The 16,981-nt window shown below is 34.7% G+C and overlaps 1 protein-coding gene across 2 annotated transcripts in view; it reads right to left on the reverse strand.

Annotated features, from left to right (window-relative positions):
• LOC118198763 (STE20-like serine/threonine-protein kinase) overlaps positions 1–16,981 on the reverse strand; it is a 249,198-nt gene that overhangs the window by 48,346 nt on the left and 183,871 nt on the right. For both annotated transcript variants that reach the window (XM_085808321.1, XM_085808323.1), the window contains exons 15-16: positions 9,667–9,795; positions 20–163 (exon numbers count right to left, since the gene is read on the reverse strand). In XM_085808321.1, coding sequence (XP_085664447.1) covers positions 20–163; positions 9,667–9,795 — 273 coding nt within the window. The remainder of the gene's footprint in view (positions 1–19; positions 164–9,666; positions 9,796–16,981) is intronic.

The following is a 16,981-nucleotide window of genomic DNA, read 5'->3' on the forward strand; positions in this document are numbered from 1 at the left end:
TTTTGGCATATAAACTCACTTTCTCCGAATGTTCTACATCAAGATTTTCCTTGCGATCCTTAAAAACATCTTTCCTTTTCTCTTTTGGCAATAAATCAATTTCATGCTTTAAGAGCTTTAACTCATGTTTCAGGCTTTCCCTGAATGCTCTCAATTCACGATCCTGAAAAATCAGTATAAAACTAGATTTAAAAAGTAAAGAAACGTATCAGAAAATAAAAAAAGTATTAAAATGCAGTAAAGGGCATTAAATCTGCAAACAAATATAAAACCTATAAAAAAATAGCTTGAGCTGGAAAGAAAACCAAATTTTATTCTTCATGATACTAAAATACAGCCAACTCTCAATCACCAAAGTGTTGTAGATTAACTAAGTCCTGTGCTTCCCAAAAAGGATGCTTAGTCTTCTGTGATTTACACTGTGTTCTTTACTGTTATATATTGATATAATTTACAGAGGCATAAACTGTTTGAACATATAGATAAACTGTCAATATCATTTTCCTGTCAATTATCATATAGGCTATTCTTCTTCCAAGTTTTTTAACTTCTCTCAGATAACCTTGATTTTAAATCGACTGGAGACATTGTCCCTAGTACTCCAATGAACTGGGAGTTGACTGTCAAAGTCCTTGTGTAACAAAAAGATATATGTAAATAATAGCTATGTCTTAGTAGAGGAAGATGCCCCACAATTCAAGATAAAGCCACCTCATAACACCTCATCGTCAGTGTTAACACTTAAGGTTTTCTTAAATGCATTTTAAAGTTTCATCTTAGAAGGACCATTTTGCTTTCTTTTCAATCAGATCACAGATGCCCAAAGTTTCTAACTCCCACATCTCTTTCACCTGGAAGTTTTTTAGGCAGAGTGTTATGGTGTTAACAACTACTCTTTCCTTCCCAAGACCCAGAATGGTCCAACCAAGCAGGGTCTCTAGAGCTGAAACTTTGATAATACCAGAATTTTGCCAGTCAAAATACTCCCTAAAATAGCCACGGCTTGCAGAACTCGTATTGGCTGTGCATTATCACCAATGCTTGTAAGTGTTATTCCAGGAGCTTTTAGATCTGAAATCAAAAGACTGTCACGAATTCTAGGTACTGCAGTGAAAATTTTGAGCTGGTCCAAAAAAAATTTTGCAGAAAACTTTTCATCTAAACAACTCATTAACAAACAAAAATATGCACTAACAACACCTCTCTGCCAAATTTTTCCTTCAATAATTCAATAACTTTGGGGTAACTCTGAGCTGCAAAGGGCAAACTCTCTATTAAACTTGCAACTCGAGACCCACAAATAACTGCCTGAATCAAATACCTAAACTTATTTTACTATCTCCACTAAATCCGTACTGCCAATTTTGGCAACTGATGCTTTCATTTGCATGGCGACTGAATTAATCTATCATTAGAAATGTTTTCAAAATTTTCAACCCTTAACTTAAAGAAAAAGTACTGTTCTCTGTAATTTCCAGCTTTACTGAAATCCTTAGCATACACCTTTTCTTATTTTCCATCTTCCTCAGCACATAATAACTCAGAAATTGCATGTGCTTGAATTTATCACACAACTGCCAGTTCAAATCGAGAAATCTGGAAATGTTCATTTTCATAATTTATTCAGCAATAGCCTTTGTGATATTCATAAATGTTGCAACATTAAAGCATCCATAATAAAATACCAAAGCTCGTGAGAAACTAAAAACACAAATATTTGACATCTGAATTCAAATCATACCTTGCTTATTTTGAAGTTACTCCAATTTTTGTTGTCTCACCATACACAAATTAATTTATTGCAACTCCTCAAGAAAAGTAACACAAAAGATTCTTATAGGCATAAACTAAATATTTTACTTTTTACTAATTTAGAAGGCTCAGACATTCATATTACCACAAGTTACTCACAAAATATTTTCTCTTTATACAAACATATCTCACTATGAATACACAGAAATAAAACTCTGTTCTAAAACCAGTAACTATGCTCAAGTTTGCTAGTATTCATTAGCCTTCTAAAATCCTCCTCTTATCCCCTGATTTTAGCCATGTTCAATTATTTCTTGTGAGGTCACCTCAAGGCATGTGTATAGAAGTATAAGGAATTGGAAGAACCATATACTGGAAGAAATGAAGAGAGCTATTTGCCTGAAATTTGCTCCAACTGACAGTGTGATGTTTGAAAGAAAGCATGCCAACTTCCAAGAACACCTCCAGAAATATATCAGTGATAAAGACCACCACATAGGATACATTGTTTTCTACACCTGATTTTATAAAATGCTTCAAGTATACCAATAAACTTCTTTTTCAGAAAAAATTAACTATTTGGTGATTTCTTTATAAACAGAAAGTCCAACTTTTCTGCTTCACTCTATATGCTTTAGTAATTTTTGCCACAGCTATTCCGCTTTTTTTTAAATTTCTTCTATTTTAGCTTAAACAAAGAAGCCATTCTCTATACTGCATACATCCCACTATCAACTTAATTTCTAGAAGATATATTTATACAAGAAGTCCACGTAATCACTAGAACATATCTATGTCTCATCTAAGAAATTATCATGATGAATTCTTTGTCCCTATTTTCAAATTAACTGCAGGATAAGTTACTCATCCTTAAATGCTTCATTTTTTAGCAGAGATAATTTATTTTCTCCTCTTCAAAACACTAGATACACAGTTCTCTTCTCCCTCTTCTTTTCTGAAATCTTGGACAACTATTATTTTCGAAATTGAAAAACCACACTTTGGAAGAAAAATCATAATCATAAAAACCATAGTCACAAAGTCTGAAAACATTCACTTTTGTTTTCATAATTTCTTTGATGATAGCTTTTGTCCTATTTGTAAATGTTGTACATAAAGTTTTATATTGTAACTCTAAAGCATCCATAATAAAATATCAAAGCTTATGAGAATCTAAAAAACCCAAATATTTAACACCTAAATTCCAACTGCACCTTGCTTACTTTGTAGACTCCAATTCCTGTCCTGCTGCTGGATGCCAATTTGTTGTAGCTCTTCAAGAGAAATAACTGAGAAGACTCTTATAATCCTGAACTAAATATTTTATTTCGTACTAAAACACTTTTACTGACTTAGAAAGGCTTAGTCATACTTATCATCACAAGTTTCTCACAAAAGTATTTTCTCTCCAAGACCTAGCATGATTTAAAATATTTCGTATTTGAAATAAGAGCTCTGAAAGACTAGTATGTAAAATTTCAATACAAGACTAGTATGTAAAATTTCAATACAGCTGCATGATCACTGTGCAGAAAAGTCAAAGCTTTACATAAACATCTATGACAAGAGAACTGCAAAAATTATTTACATTATTACACACAAACTAAAATGCAACATAACAGATGGACTACATAAAGAATAACCTTAATATTCTGAAAATCAAAAATTGGAAACATTAACTGCCATCAAATTAGTCCTTGCAAAACAACATATATATGTACATAATAGAAAGTTTAGAAAACTACTAGATAATGAAGGGGAAACATAGCATTATTTGAATGAATAAGAGACAGTTTTCCTTCGAAAGTCCTCCAATAGAGACATCTCTACCCTTAGCCAGATAGTCCTTGATTGCTTTGCCCTCACCAAAGTAGCATTACTTGTCACTAAAAAATATGGATCTTTTATATGCAAAATAATGTGAGAATATCTAAAAAAATACTTTTATTACAAAGCAGAAATGCTTGCACCCCAAAAAATAGCAGTATCTAAAATTTTCTACAGAAGGTATGCTTTTAATTCACTTATAAGTTCAAATAAATCCAACACAGAACACATTAGTCCAGCAGCCTAACCAGGTGGCTTAGCCTTTTGTAAATGTTCTCAGTAGCAACTGAAGACAAAAGTAATGTACCATAAGAAGTGTTAATTGAACACTGAATATTAAAAGCTACAAAAACCACAGAAATTGCTGTGATTATATTAACCCTCTGGCTGCTCATCGCGTGATTTCCACGGGCAACTGAAATGTAGCTGAATCTGCTCAACCCACAATTTTCACGGGCATGTGTTTTTCTTCCTTTATTGAGGACATATCCCGTTTTTTCCCCGTTTAACCACTGAAATAAATTATATACAGTATTGGATGTTTAGTTTACGTTTTGGCCAACAGATATCGGTAGTTGTCCACTAAATTGCGGCATTTGAAGGCACGTGGTATTAGCGCCCAAACTTCACTTTTTGTGCTTTTTTCTTACAGAAATGGCTGCTAAAAAATATTCAGCGATTATCTTGATTATTTAATTAAATTATTAATTAGATCGATTATTAATTAGATTTATTGAATCTGGTGCAAAGATTGTGAGTTGGACTTTGCCTTGAACTCTGTTTTGAACTCTATCATACTAAACTGCATTTCTAAGATATCTTTCCCTTAGTGCTTTATATTTTCTTAAATTTTAAATATTTTACTTTTTTATATTATGCAATAAATAGAAATTAACTGTAATTCAACTGAATATTATTTAAAAAAAATTTGGGGGTGTGAAATCATCTGAAATTGGTTTTTCTAACAACTTAGTTTCTCATGATAAAAATCTCTATAAAAAAATATTTTCTAGAAAGGAAAAATGCATTTTCATTCTCCAATACATATATATAGAGAGAGAGATTTAAAATATGCAAAAAAAAAAAAAAATGCACAATTTTTTAAGCAATTTCGGAAGGTCATGTATGAAGGAACTGCAGAACAACCGAAGCCATGGACAATATGAGCACTTCCCAGCACAGATACAAGAAACAAATTAATGGCCATCTCACAAAGCAGTTTGAAAGATAATGAGATGCCCCACTTTAAAGTGCTTCAGATTTCTGCAATGAGCAACAGCAGTAATGGACTTTTCATCACGAGACATAGCAATGGAGTTCCTTGCAATATGACAATAAACTCATCTAGGCATCTGGACCATAAACTCATCTATCCCTCTAGGTCCTATCATATCTGGACCATAACTCATCTATTCTTCCAGACTGTGTCTGGGATGAAGATCGACATCAACAGATAATTGAACATTAACACGTTTGGATGTGTCACCTAACATCACATAACATATGTCGCAGATATTACAAATGCTTGCATACTTGGATTGGACTTTCTAAGGAAGTACAATTTCTCCTTGGACTTTAAAAATAACAAGCTGAATTCTGCTTCTCAGGACATAAGCCTGTTTGAAATTAATGAGGAAGGAGTTAAATCTATCCATCATGTAAGAGTTTGAGATGATCACAGTACCAGCAAGAACAAAATTTTTACTTTCCGAATACTTGGCTGAAAATGGAAATTTCCAGCCCAGTGTATTTGAATAGCCCAAGAACTGTAACACCTCGTGAGGAGTACTAATAGCCTCGGCACTCGTCGACTTATTGAAGATAGTTGTCCCAGTGAGAGTTGCCAATGTCAGTGAGAAAGTGAAAATTATTAGGAAAAGTGAAGCAACTGCAGCATGTACTCCAGTGACCAGTGTTAAACGAAAAAGCAACCCTCTAGAATCCATGTCTTCAGAGAGAATTACATTGGAGTTACAGCCGAATGCACAGTTAGGCAATGAAGAGAGGAGTGCTGCTGAAAGTGTCATTCAAGACATTTCCTCCGACTCTTCTGATGTAGGTCAAACCAGTCTAATGCAGCGTAGAATCCATACTAGGGATCATCCACCAATCAAGCAAGATCCAAAACGTCTACTGATTACTAAACAGGAAGGATAGGGAAGCTTGTAATGAGCATGCAATAATGTGACGTTATGGAGCCTTCAGCATGTTCTCATCATCCTAGTCAGAAATAAAGACATTTCAATTAGATACTGCATTGACTATCAGCAGTTGAACGAAGTTACAAAGAGAGACAGCTACCTCTTTCTAGAATTCATAATATTCAGGATACTCTTTCTGGAAGCAAATGGGTTTTGTCTCTTGATTTAAAGAGAGGATATTGGCAGGTAGAGATACAGCCCAAAGACTGAGAAAAGACGGCATTTACAACCAGGTAAAGACTTTGACAATTCAAGGAGATGCCACTTGGACTATGTAATGCACCGACAACTTTCAAATGCCCCATGGAGACTGTGTTGAGAGGCCTTTCCTAAGAATCCTGTTTGATATACCTTGATCATTATCGGGAAGAGTTTCAAACAACATTTCAAAAGGTGCTTCAAAAACTGAAAAAAAAAATCAATCTAAAGCTAAATCCTGACGAATGTAAATTATTCAGACAGAAAGTGATTTACCTTGGACATGTCATCTCTGCCAAAGGTGTGTGCATAAATCCAAAGAAATTGTCAGCAGTTAAAGACTGGAGATGGATTGAAAATGTCCATCAGCTCAGACATGCATACTATAGGATATTTGTGAAGAACCTTTCTTCCATCACATAACCCTCGATAAGCTGACAAAGAGCTCCAATGACAAAAGCTTTTGTATACAAAACAATGTCAGGATGCATTTAAGAAACTGAAGCAGGCTGTAACATCTGCTCTAATCCTGACATCATTTATCATGCCCTAGTTGGGGCAATTATTTTCCCACCCCAGCTGGAGCAATTTTTTCCCACCCCAGTTGGGGTAATTTTTTCCCACTCCACTTGGGGCAATTTTTTTCCCACCCCACTTGGGGCAATTTTTTCCCACCCCACTTGGGGCAATTTTTTCCCACCCCACTTGGGGCAATTTTTTTCCACCCCGGTTGGGGCAATTTTTTTCCACCCCGTTTGGGGTAATTTTTTCCCACACCGGTTGGGGCAATTTTTCCCACCCCAGTGGGGGTAATTTTTTCCCACCCCAGTTGGGGTAATTTTTCCCCACTCCAGTTAGGGCAATTTTTTCCCACCCCAGTTGGGTAATTTTTTCCCACCCCAGTTGGGGTAATTTTTTCCCACCCCAGTTGGGGCAATTTTTTGCACCCCAGTTGAGGTGGAAATAAACAATAAAGAATTTATGGTGAAATACTTGAGCAAATGTCTACCTAAGCCAGAGAGGAATTACCATGTCACCAGAAAAGAGTTGCTCACCATAGTTAAAGCCATAAAATATTTTCACAATTACCTCTACGGCAGAAAATTACTGATCTCAACAAATCATGCATGGTCGACCTGCTTTTTAAATATGAAGAATCAGTAAGATCAAATCAAATACCCAGGTGGATACAGAGGCTTCAGGAATATGGCATAATTATCTGTCTTTGGATGAGACCATCACATGGAAATGCCAATACCCTGTGTAGAAGACCCTGTCCATAAAGCTGCCAGTATTGTTCAAGGGTTAAAGTGAAGTACGAGATGCTTAATCCGGTCATACATGAAGTTACAAATTCAGCATCGTCTGGACCAAAACCATGGAGTGACAAAATTGTCAGGAATGACCAGTTAGAAGACAGCAACATTACACCAATAATTGATTTAATAGAATCTTCAAACAGGAAACCTACCTGGCAGGACATTTTGGTCTACAGTCCTACAGCAAACGATACTGGGTTCTCTGGGACTCATTCCATATTCGAAACAGCGTCTTATACTAGAAGTTCAAATCGGATAATGGAAAGGCATTCCGATGACAACTGATACTTCCAAGATACCAGATGTCCTTAACAAACTACATGGCAGCCCTACAGGAGGCAATTTTGGAATAATAAAGACTTTGCACAGAGTTCAAAAGCACTTCTACTGCAGTAACGTAAGAGATGATGTGATATAATGGTGCCTACCTTATGATGCCTGTGTGGGTCAGAAAGGATCGAAGAAAGGCAGCCAAGGGAAGCTACAATATTACAATGAAGCACCTTTTGAATGCATTACTTTTGACACCCTGGGACTTCTGCCATGAACTGCTGTTGGCAACAAATACATCCTGGTTGTCACTGATTGCTTCACAAAGCGGCCAGAAGCATATCCTCTTCCCGATCAAAAGGCTGTCATGATAGCAGAGGTAATGATACAGTACTGGATTTCCAGGTTTGGAGTGCTTTTTCAGTTACATTCTGATCAAGGAAGAAATTTTACCTCAGCTGTAATTAATGAACTCTGCAAGCTACTCAGCATCGACAAATCCTAAATGACACCTTTACATCCCCAGTCACATGGCATGGTAGAGACGCTTAATTGAACCATCCTTAATAGTCTCTTGTTGGTGGTTTCAAGAAACCAACAAGACTGGAATAAAAAGTACCCTGTGTTTTTACTGGCCTATGGCATTGGCATCTATGATACTACCGGCTATTCCCCAACCCACATGCTCTTTGGTTGTGACCTTCATCTGCCTTGTGAGCTCTTGTTTGGTAGCCCTCCAAATGTGCTATCATCACTTGAGGAGTACATCAAAGATCTCCATGCCCAGTTTGAAGTGATGGACAATTTTGCATGAGAGCAAGTCAACTTGGTGACAGAGAAGAAGACCCGATACGACACCAAAGCTACGGGACATCAATTCAACAAAGTTGACAAGGTGTGGTAGCAAATCCGATTTGAAAAGGACTCTGTCCTTAACTCGAGTCACCTTGGGATAGTCCTTACACAGTCCCAAACAGCCTGAACAATGCTGTTGTTCGGATCCGTAAGTCACCAAACTCTAAGCCTAAATTTGTTCATTACAAGTTAGCCCCTTACTATCACCATAGTATGTAGTCCCCATAGTGTATAGAATGTAAATAAAATAAGACCATGGTCCTACTATTTGTTTCTAAATTTGTAAATTTATGCACTCAGTTAGATTTAGTATTTGATTTATAATTTACTGAAATTACTGTTTTAGCATTACATTGATTTGCCTTAGTTGTAAAGTATAGCTTCCTGTCCAGGGATTATACTGCTCCTGGAAAAATCTAACAACAGAAGCTATGCCAAGAAAGTAAGAATAAAGGGGCAAGTCCCTTTAACATTGAGTAAATAGGTATTTTGGTAATTTGATAAGATAATGTCAAGCTGCGAATGGTTTTGGAAAGTAATTTTTGTTGCCAAATTTGGCAAGACATCACCAGAAGTTGCCAAATGTGGCAACATTTTTTCTGGTCTCTGTATTATGTGTTGTAATTGAATAAATGTAATTTATCACTATATTAGCTGTAACTGTAATTTAATCCTCATATTGCCTTCCAGTAATTTTAAGAAGCAGAAAATACTAGAAATATCTCAGCAGCCGGGTGAAAACTATATAAGGTCGAAGAGAACACCTGCTCTTAGTTCTTCTTGTTGTCGGCTCAGCATGTGTTTCGAGTACTATCTCCAGTTTAGCTTTGCTCTTTTATAGATGTGCTTTGCATTACATTGTATTTAACATTCTTAAGCGTTTGAAGTGTCAGTACTAATTGTACTCTGTGACACAGTGAACAAACATCTGTACGAATATTTCTGCAGAAAATTCCAGAACTCTGAAATGTTTCTTTTGATAAAATAAACTTTATTAACTTATCATCGGACCAGTGAGCATTCAATCTATTGTGAACCCATATGCACGCAACAATACATAAATTCAATCTGAATTTACAGTTTTGACAAAGGAGTGCTGGGCTTTAAGTCACATTTTTTAGACTCTCAATTCCACACACTTCATATAAAATTTACCTGAAGTACAAACTTTTAGCTAGAGCTAATAACATTAAATATTTAGGTCCTTAAATAATAGAGAAAAAAATAATAATTGATTGTGTTACCTGCTCAGCTCTGACCTTCTTTGATGCTATTTTTAAGTCTAAATCTTGCTGTTGCTCAGCCCTTTCCAATTGTTGTTTCTGCTGTCTACCTAATACCTCAAGATCAGCATCGTAGCTACGGATTAATGCCTTTAAAAAAGAGAAATGCCTTTCATTTGTCATAAAGATTTATTTATGTAGCTGCAGATAATTAATTAGCTCTATGCACAAATATCTAGCAAAATAAGATGAAATTATTAAATATTTAAAAGAAAATAAGATTCTTTTTAAAATTAATTATATTTTTCTTTTCAAAGAGAATTACACAAACTGGAAAGTAACATTTACCTAAACTTAGTACCAACGCTTATACTTTTCAAAAGTTAAAAGAGGGAAAAATCTGGGTACTTTCATACTATTATAGCTTCATATTACTAAAACTGCAACAAGATAATAGCCAAGCTTTAATTTTTAAAAAATCCTAAAATCTTTCATAACAAATGTGTTTATTTTTTTAATATACATTTTGGCTGTAATATTACCACAACTGCTTTTAATAAAGCAAAAAATATTTTATTATTCCAAGCTGCCAGGACATATGCTTTCCTTATTTTTGCACCTATCTATGTTGCACCTCCGAATACTTTCATTGATATAGTTCCACTTAATGGCCTTTTTTAGCATTCAAATGTAAGGGAAAAGGTCTCTCATTTGGAAAACGACAGCATATTCCTGACTTCTAAGTAAATGAAAAATTACTAACATTTCTTAAAAAAAAAAAAAAAAAAAAAAAAAAAAAAAAAAAAAAAAAAAAAGCCATATAATACAACAGAAGCACAATGATAACACATTGCCTAATCAGAGTTCTCATGATAGATGGAATATTAGTGACTATGGTTAGAATGGCAAATCATGTGGCAATGATTTATGACATACAGTAGTGATTTACTGAGATTTTTAATCTCATTTATTTAATGAGATTAAGACTCTTAGCCATATTACTCTCTAACATTAAAAGCAATGCACCAAAGAGTTATCCAAATAGGACAAAAATTGGTGGGTGCAATGTTTTGCATTGTACATGTAATGAAAGTGAACATTAATAGTATTGTACAAATTGTATATTGGATTCAGGAAAAACAAGTACAAGTAGGAAAAAAATCAATAATGCATTGGTTCTGAAGCAAGCTGTTATCCGGCTGGGCACTGAATTGTACTCATATGTTCTCATATGTGATTGTTTGGCATACACGTTCCCACTGGCAAGTTAGATTAGATCAAGTGATAGCTGGAAATGCTTGCTCATCAGAACCCAAATGTGCTCTTTTAGGGAGAAATCTGGCATTTGCACCTGCCAGGAATATGTTGGAGAAGCATGAAGAGATGCAGGAGAAAGGTATGCTACCTGCTGTCAGGCATTACCTTGTTTAAATCTAGGGGTCAGTGAAAGGAAGAGCAACACTATAGGGCATAAAATCCTGTCAATGTACCACCATGACAACCAAAGGGGTCTGGCTATTAAAATGAAATGGCATTCTGTGTTACAACTCCTAGTTGTGAGATGACACTTAGGTAAGTATCCCACTAATGTCCTAGATATCTCCCAAACACATCTTTGCTGGTCATCAGAGTTCAATTCAAAGCAAGACTCTTTCCTGAAAACAATTCTACTCCAGTCTGAGAGAACCCAGGTCGAATGCATAGCACTTATGTAAACATGTCTGGTAGAAAGCAACAGTGAGGAGAATTAGCAAAATTACCTCTGTGATCTTGGGTTCTATTCACTGAGTTGCCTATCAATGGTCATTGCAGTCACTATGTCCAAGTTGGATCATTGATAAGGATGCACGCGGCTGCGTCCTATCAGTGATAAGGATCCATCAGGCTGGGAGCACTAATTGGACAATCCCCATGTCCTTGCATTTTCTCGGTACTTTTGGTCGACCACTACCTTCTTGGTGCTCTATATCACCATGGTTCACCAATTCCTACCAACATCATGGTTCCCACCCAAATGTTTAGCAGTTTTGCCCATATGGGTAACCTTTTCTTAGTGCATTGCTTCTTATGTTATAGAGTGTAATAAGGAAATACTGAAACTTGTAAACAATATAAGCTCAGCTAAATACATGGAAATCATCCTCAATGTGGAATTTATATGTACAAAATTTAGACAGCATGACTGAATGAAATGATACTGGTTCCAGTTTGCAAACAAAAGAAAAAGGGAACATAACATAAATATTTGTAACTTTGCACTTTTAAAGACTTTATTAACATTGTTCATGTTCCAAAACTATAATTTTATAAATGGCATTTCCTGTTTCACGAGAAAGTAATCAGTTAATGCTATTTTTTTACGTTGTGTAATATTTTTTCAAAGCCAGTCTGGTGTCATAACTGTTTTAAATCAGGCAATTTGTTAAAACAGGCAAAAAAGCTATGGTTTGAAAATTTTATAAGATTTGCTAAAATCTTAATTAACACTAAAATTTCCTTTTATAGCTCTATTCAATACGAAGAGTCAATGGATTAAGGACAGAGCGGTTCCCTTTCATCTAGGCATTCTCTATTAAAACCTACGAAGTTAATTTCCAAAGAACTTGAGCTGATTTTCAATCATGAATGCAATGTCCCTATTCTTATTAAAACATATTTTTGAATATAACATTTCTTAATTACAGAATTAAACTACAGTAGACTCTTGAGTATCCACCCTAATGTGGCAGGATAACAAAAAAGCCAAATAGGCCGCAGTTCTACGAACTCATTTCTTTGCTCCACTAATACCAGAAGACAAAGTTTTTATACCAAAACCCACCAATATAAACCCATAGTCTCTCACTTTTCATTTAGCACAAAGCCCTTCATTTATCTCAGGCCAGGTAGAATGTGAAATCAGCCGCAGCCCAGTGAATCATTGAAGCAGTTGCTGGTAACGTGTTGAGTTAAAATAGAAGGCTTTGCACCGGTAATTTATTAATGTTTATGTACTGCACCACACGTTTCAAGAATTTATAAGAGAAAAAGTAACTTAAACATAAACTGTTCACATTTTAACACAAATTCTGCAATGCCTAACTCAAATGTAGGAAACATGATCAAAACATTAACGTAATTTGTAGGCCTAATTCTTAAGAAAATTGATTCAAACTCATTTTATTTTTCACTGATAAATCATTACAGACATGAAAAGGAATCCCTAAGATAAGAGTTAAAACTTGCAGTTTTTAGTTTTTGAAAAAGTCATTCATAGATAACTGCTTCTGCATTTTAGTTTTCTTCTGTGATGTAATAACCCTCTACTTATGTTAACAGATGATATCAGATGGCATTGTTTCCTCCTGCTGACTGATATGCTGCAATGCTGCCACAATCATCTTGAGCCCTTTCAATTGTGGGATGAGATTTTTCCTGCCATCTAAGGGTCCCTGCTTCCCATCTTCTATTACTTCTCCTTGTGTCACCATTTCTATAATATCGTTGTCAGTTATTTCATCAGCTTCGTCATTTGTAATTTTGTAATGCCCGCTGCAGTGATAGCCTCACACGTCGGCACTTTTTCCAGGAATGTCCACCTTTGTGCTCCAAAAGAATTTTCCAAGACCTTATAAGTGATATCTTTCAAATCTCTTCATACGCATCTGTCAACCACTTTATGACATCTAGCATGTCAATCATTTCCAGAATGATTATAAAGTCTTCATTAATATCAATCGCTGATATGAATGAACTAAGAAGATGCCAGTGATATTTTTTTAAGCTATTCAATGATTCCCTGGTCCATGAGATGACAAACTGTTGTTCCATTGGGTGGTAAAAATAAAGCTTTGATATCCCCATCAGCAAGTTCATTCGTGTCTGGATGCGAAGGTGCTATGTCAAGAAATAACAGCTTTTCTTGGCAACTGTTGTTTTTCAAATGTTTTTCTACAGTTAGTATGAATTCATTTAGAAACCAGATTTCAAAAATTTCTGAATTCATACATGCTATTTTTTATGTGTGTAATATAGGGGCATTTATTCCTCATATTTTAGTTTTTTAAAAGCTCCAGGTTTTGCAGATTTTCCTATAACATCAAGCTAAGGTAGCGATTGCCAGTTGCATTGCTGCAAGCCAAAATGGTGACTCATTCCTTACTTTTGTATCCTAGTGCAGTGGCTTCATTTTTCGATGCAAGTGTTTTTGCAGGGAGCATCTTATAATTTAAACCTGTCTCACTCCAGCTGTATAACTGCTTCCCATAAATTGCCTCTTTTACTATATGCTTGAAAAGATGGTTTCACAGGTATAGCTTCTTATCAGCAGATAATACTTTTTCACTTACGGTAATCTGGTGAATGCCAAATGTTTTTTCTTTTTTTCAGTGCTCTAACCATCCATCACCAGCAGTAAACTCTGAATCTTGTCCTTCTATTTGTTGCTTAAATTCCAAAGCTCTTTCCTGCAATATTGGCCCAGTTACAGTTTCATTTATAAAATTACCTTTTCTTCTTAAGTGTTCATAATAATAGTACACAAAAATAAAGCTTCCCCAACTTCTTGATGCTTAGCTTTCATCATAGTTTTTCTTCCTTTTATTCCACTTCCAATAGCTTGTGCAGTACACCATTTTTCAATTTCTGCTCGCTTTCCCCCCTCCCAGTCCTTAGCTGTATTTTTCCCAACTCCTAACTCATAAGCTATATTTTTTGTGGTTACACTAGAGTCTAATCGCTGCATAGTACCTAAATTCTCCTCCATAGCCACTACAACTTTTTTTCGTTTATCACCCATTTTGAAAGCTCCAGTAATACTCAATATCATACTGTAGTACACTTAAAAAAACATTAAGCACATCCCGAGAACAATTTACAAATACTGTACAGTTATGTAGAGTAGTCGTCATTGAAAACGAAGGTGAATAAGCTCTACCTCTGACGTTATTTTCTCCCCCATTAACCAAAATTGGACTCAATCCAAAAAAAAAAAAAAAGGAAAAACTTCTCTCCCTGTATGACTCATTCTTATGCATTCTGCCATGGAGAGCAGATAACACTTGTAGCATTAACAGATATTTTTTTTCCCTTCTCATACCTAATAAATAATTATTGTGCTTCTTAGATACAGCAAGACAGATTACCCATTAATAAGATAAGAAAGTTCATTCTGTTTTATTTATCAGTTTATTGGAAATAACCAGTGTTTAGAAAGTAAACAAATGAACCATGTGATCGTTCAACAAGTTGTACTGTAATCAGGATCAGTGGCAAACGTATTGCATTGAGGTCCACTACACACTAATGAAACAATGAACAAAGAGCAGAATGCTGCTCTTTTCCTGTCACAACTTATATTTGAACACAACACATAGGAGGCTTGTAGGAGATGCCCACTTGCAATGCCTTGGCCATGTCATTTGTTCCTCATTTAATTACGATAAAAGAAAACTAGGCTAGATAGTCATGAACCAAATACTCCGAAGTCTACTGCATAAAAAATATTTAATGTGCTTACAAATCAGTGGACATGTAAAATAGTTTAAATGATTGAAACAGATGCATAATAGGAAAAATAATCAGTAAAATTAATAATCTTTAGAAATTAAATTTAAAAAAGTCAGTTCTAATTTTTTGACTTACTTCAGATGTAAAAGACCAATTTATTATTCGATCATCAACATACAGATGCAAAATATACTTTATTTTGAAATGCTTTAGTAAAAAGCTCAATCAAATATTTAGACATTAAACAAACTTCATAACATGATAATTTAGTTCTCTAAGAAAAGTTATGAATCTTTTTCATTTTACTTCTTGTGCTTAATTGGGGGAAATTATAATTATTTTTCATTGTTTATTGTGCCCATTTTGTGCAGCTTTGTATATATTAATTGATGAATAAATTAAAGGTTTCTTGTAATTCAGCCATTTATGAGCAAACACTTTTATTTTTACTAGACACCTCTTTAACCCTCCAAGCATCATGGGTTTAGCTCTGAAATTTCAAAGTTCCTCAAAATATCATGGAGAAATGTATTTTCTTGATTATAATTAAACAGGGTTCATAGCCACATTTTAGTTAAAAAAAATAAGCACCTATAAGCACATTTTAAGAAAAAAAATAAGCACCTGTCTAATTACATTATATACAACAGCATAACCTTAAAAGAAAATAGACTTGCAATTTAAAATATGAGCAATGCAATATTTATCAAGAGAATGAGCATTACCTCAACCATGGAAAACAACTTTTTTTTTTAATTTTAAATGACAGTTCAATTTACAGAATTAGTTTACAATGAGAGGGAAAAAAAAAAAAAAAAAACTATGCAGAGCTAAACTATATTACAAGATTTAATGATGAAATTTCAGTTCAAAATATAGAAAATAAATAATAATAAGCCATATTAATTGTATTCGCTTGGCACCTAATAATAAATACAATTTATTTTCCCACTCATATTAATATTTAAATAATTTAAATCAAACTTCTGAACATTTTCTAAATTTTCATTGCATAACAGTTTTCCCTTAACATATATTACAAGCAAAGTAATTTAAGTAAAAAAGAGGAACATTTCTGAAATCAGGAGACAGGAAATTGCTTCATGCAGTCATCCTTAAACAATAAAAGCTTAACTAACCCGCATACTCGGAAATTGCCGAATATTCCGTATAGTCGAGTGTAACTGGAAAAAGAGGAGGGGGGATTGTAGCCTTTCTTTAGATTTCTCGGCTAAATAAATGATTTTGACATTTCGATATGTGCATCATATAAAAACAGACCAACGGAACTGAGAAATATTCTGTTTAGAAAGCACAGTAAAACTCTTTTAAGTGTTCAAAAATAAATCTCAGACTGAACATCAAAATTAATTATCTCTGCAAAATATCGCAAACATTATTGCGCAATACGTGCGGCATAATTCTTCCATATGTGATATTACGCAATCGGAATCAACAGCTGCCAGTATTCGGAGAATAAAGAACTAAATAAAGGAAAAGAAAGAGACTTACTAATCTGGGGTGTTTTTGATTCTAATTTTGAACAGATTGCGTTAAATTTCCGCAATTTTCATTCTTCGCTTGGGTTGGGTAGACCGCAAAACTTTTAGTCCTATTCAATCCAGATTGGACAGTGACAAACAAAAAAAGTCCGCTTCTTCAATATTAGAGATTTTGCGGAGAAAGGGGAGAACCTCCCAACCTCCGTACTGTATAATATATTGGGGGGGAGGGAATATTCTGATTATTCGATTAGTTTCCTTTTATTTAAGCCATTCCGAATATTATTCCTAATCTGCGTAAAAATACACCCATTTTTTGAAGTTTATCTACACTTCAAGCAGCTACT

The sequence above is a fragment of the Stegodyphus dumicola genome, chromosome X1, assembly GCF_044657685.1.
Source record: "Stegodyphus dumicola isolate Sdum_Otavi_A_Nest chromosome X1, ASM4465768v1".
NCBI lineage: Eukaryota > Metazoa > Arthropoda > Arachnida > Araneae > Eresidae > Stegodyphus > Stegodyphus dumicola.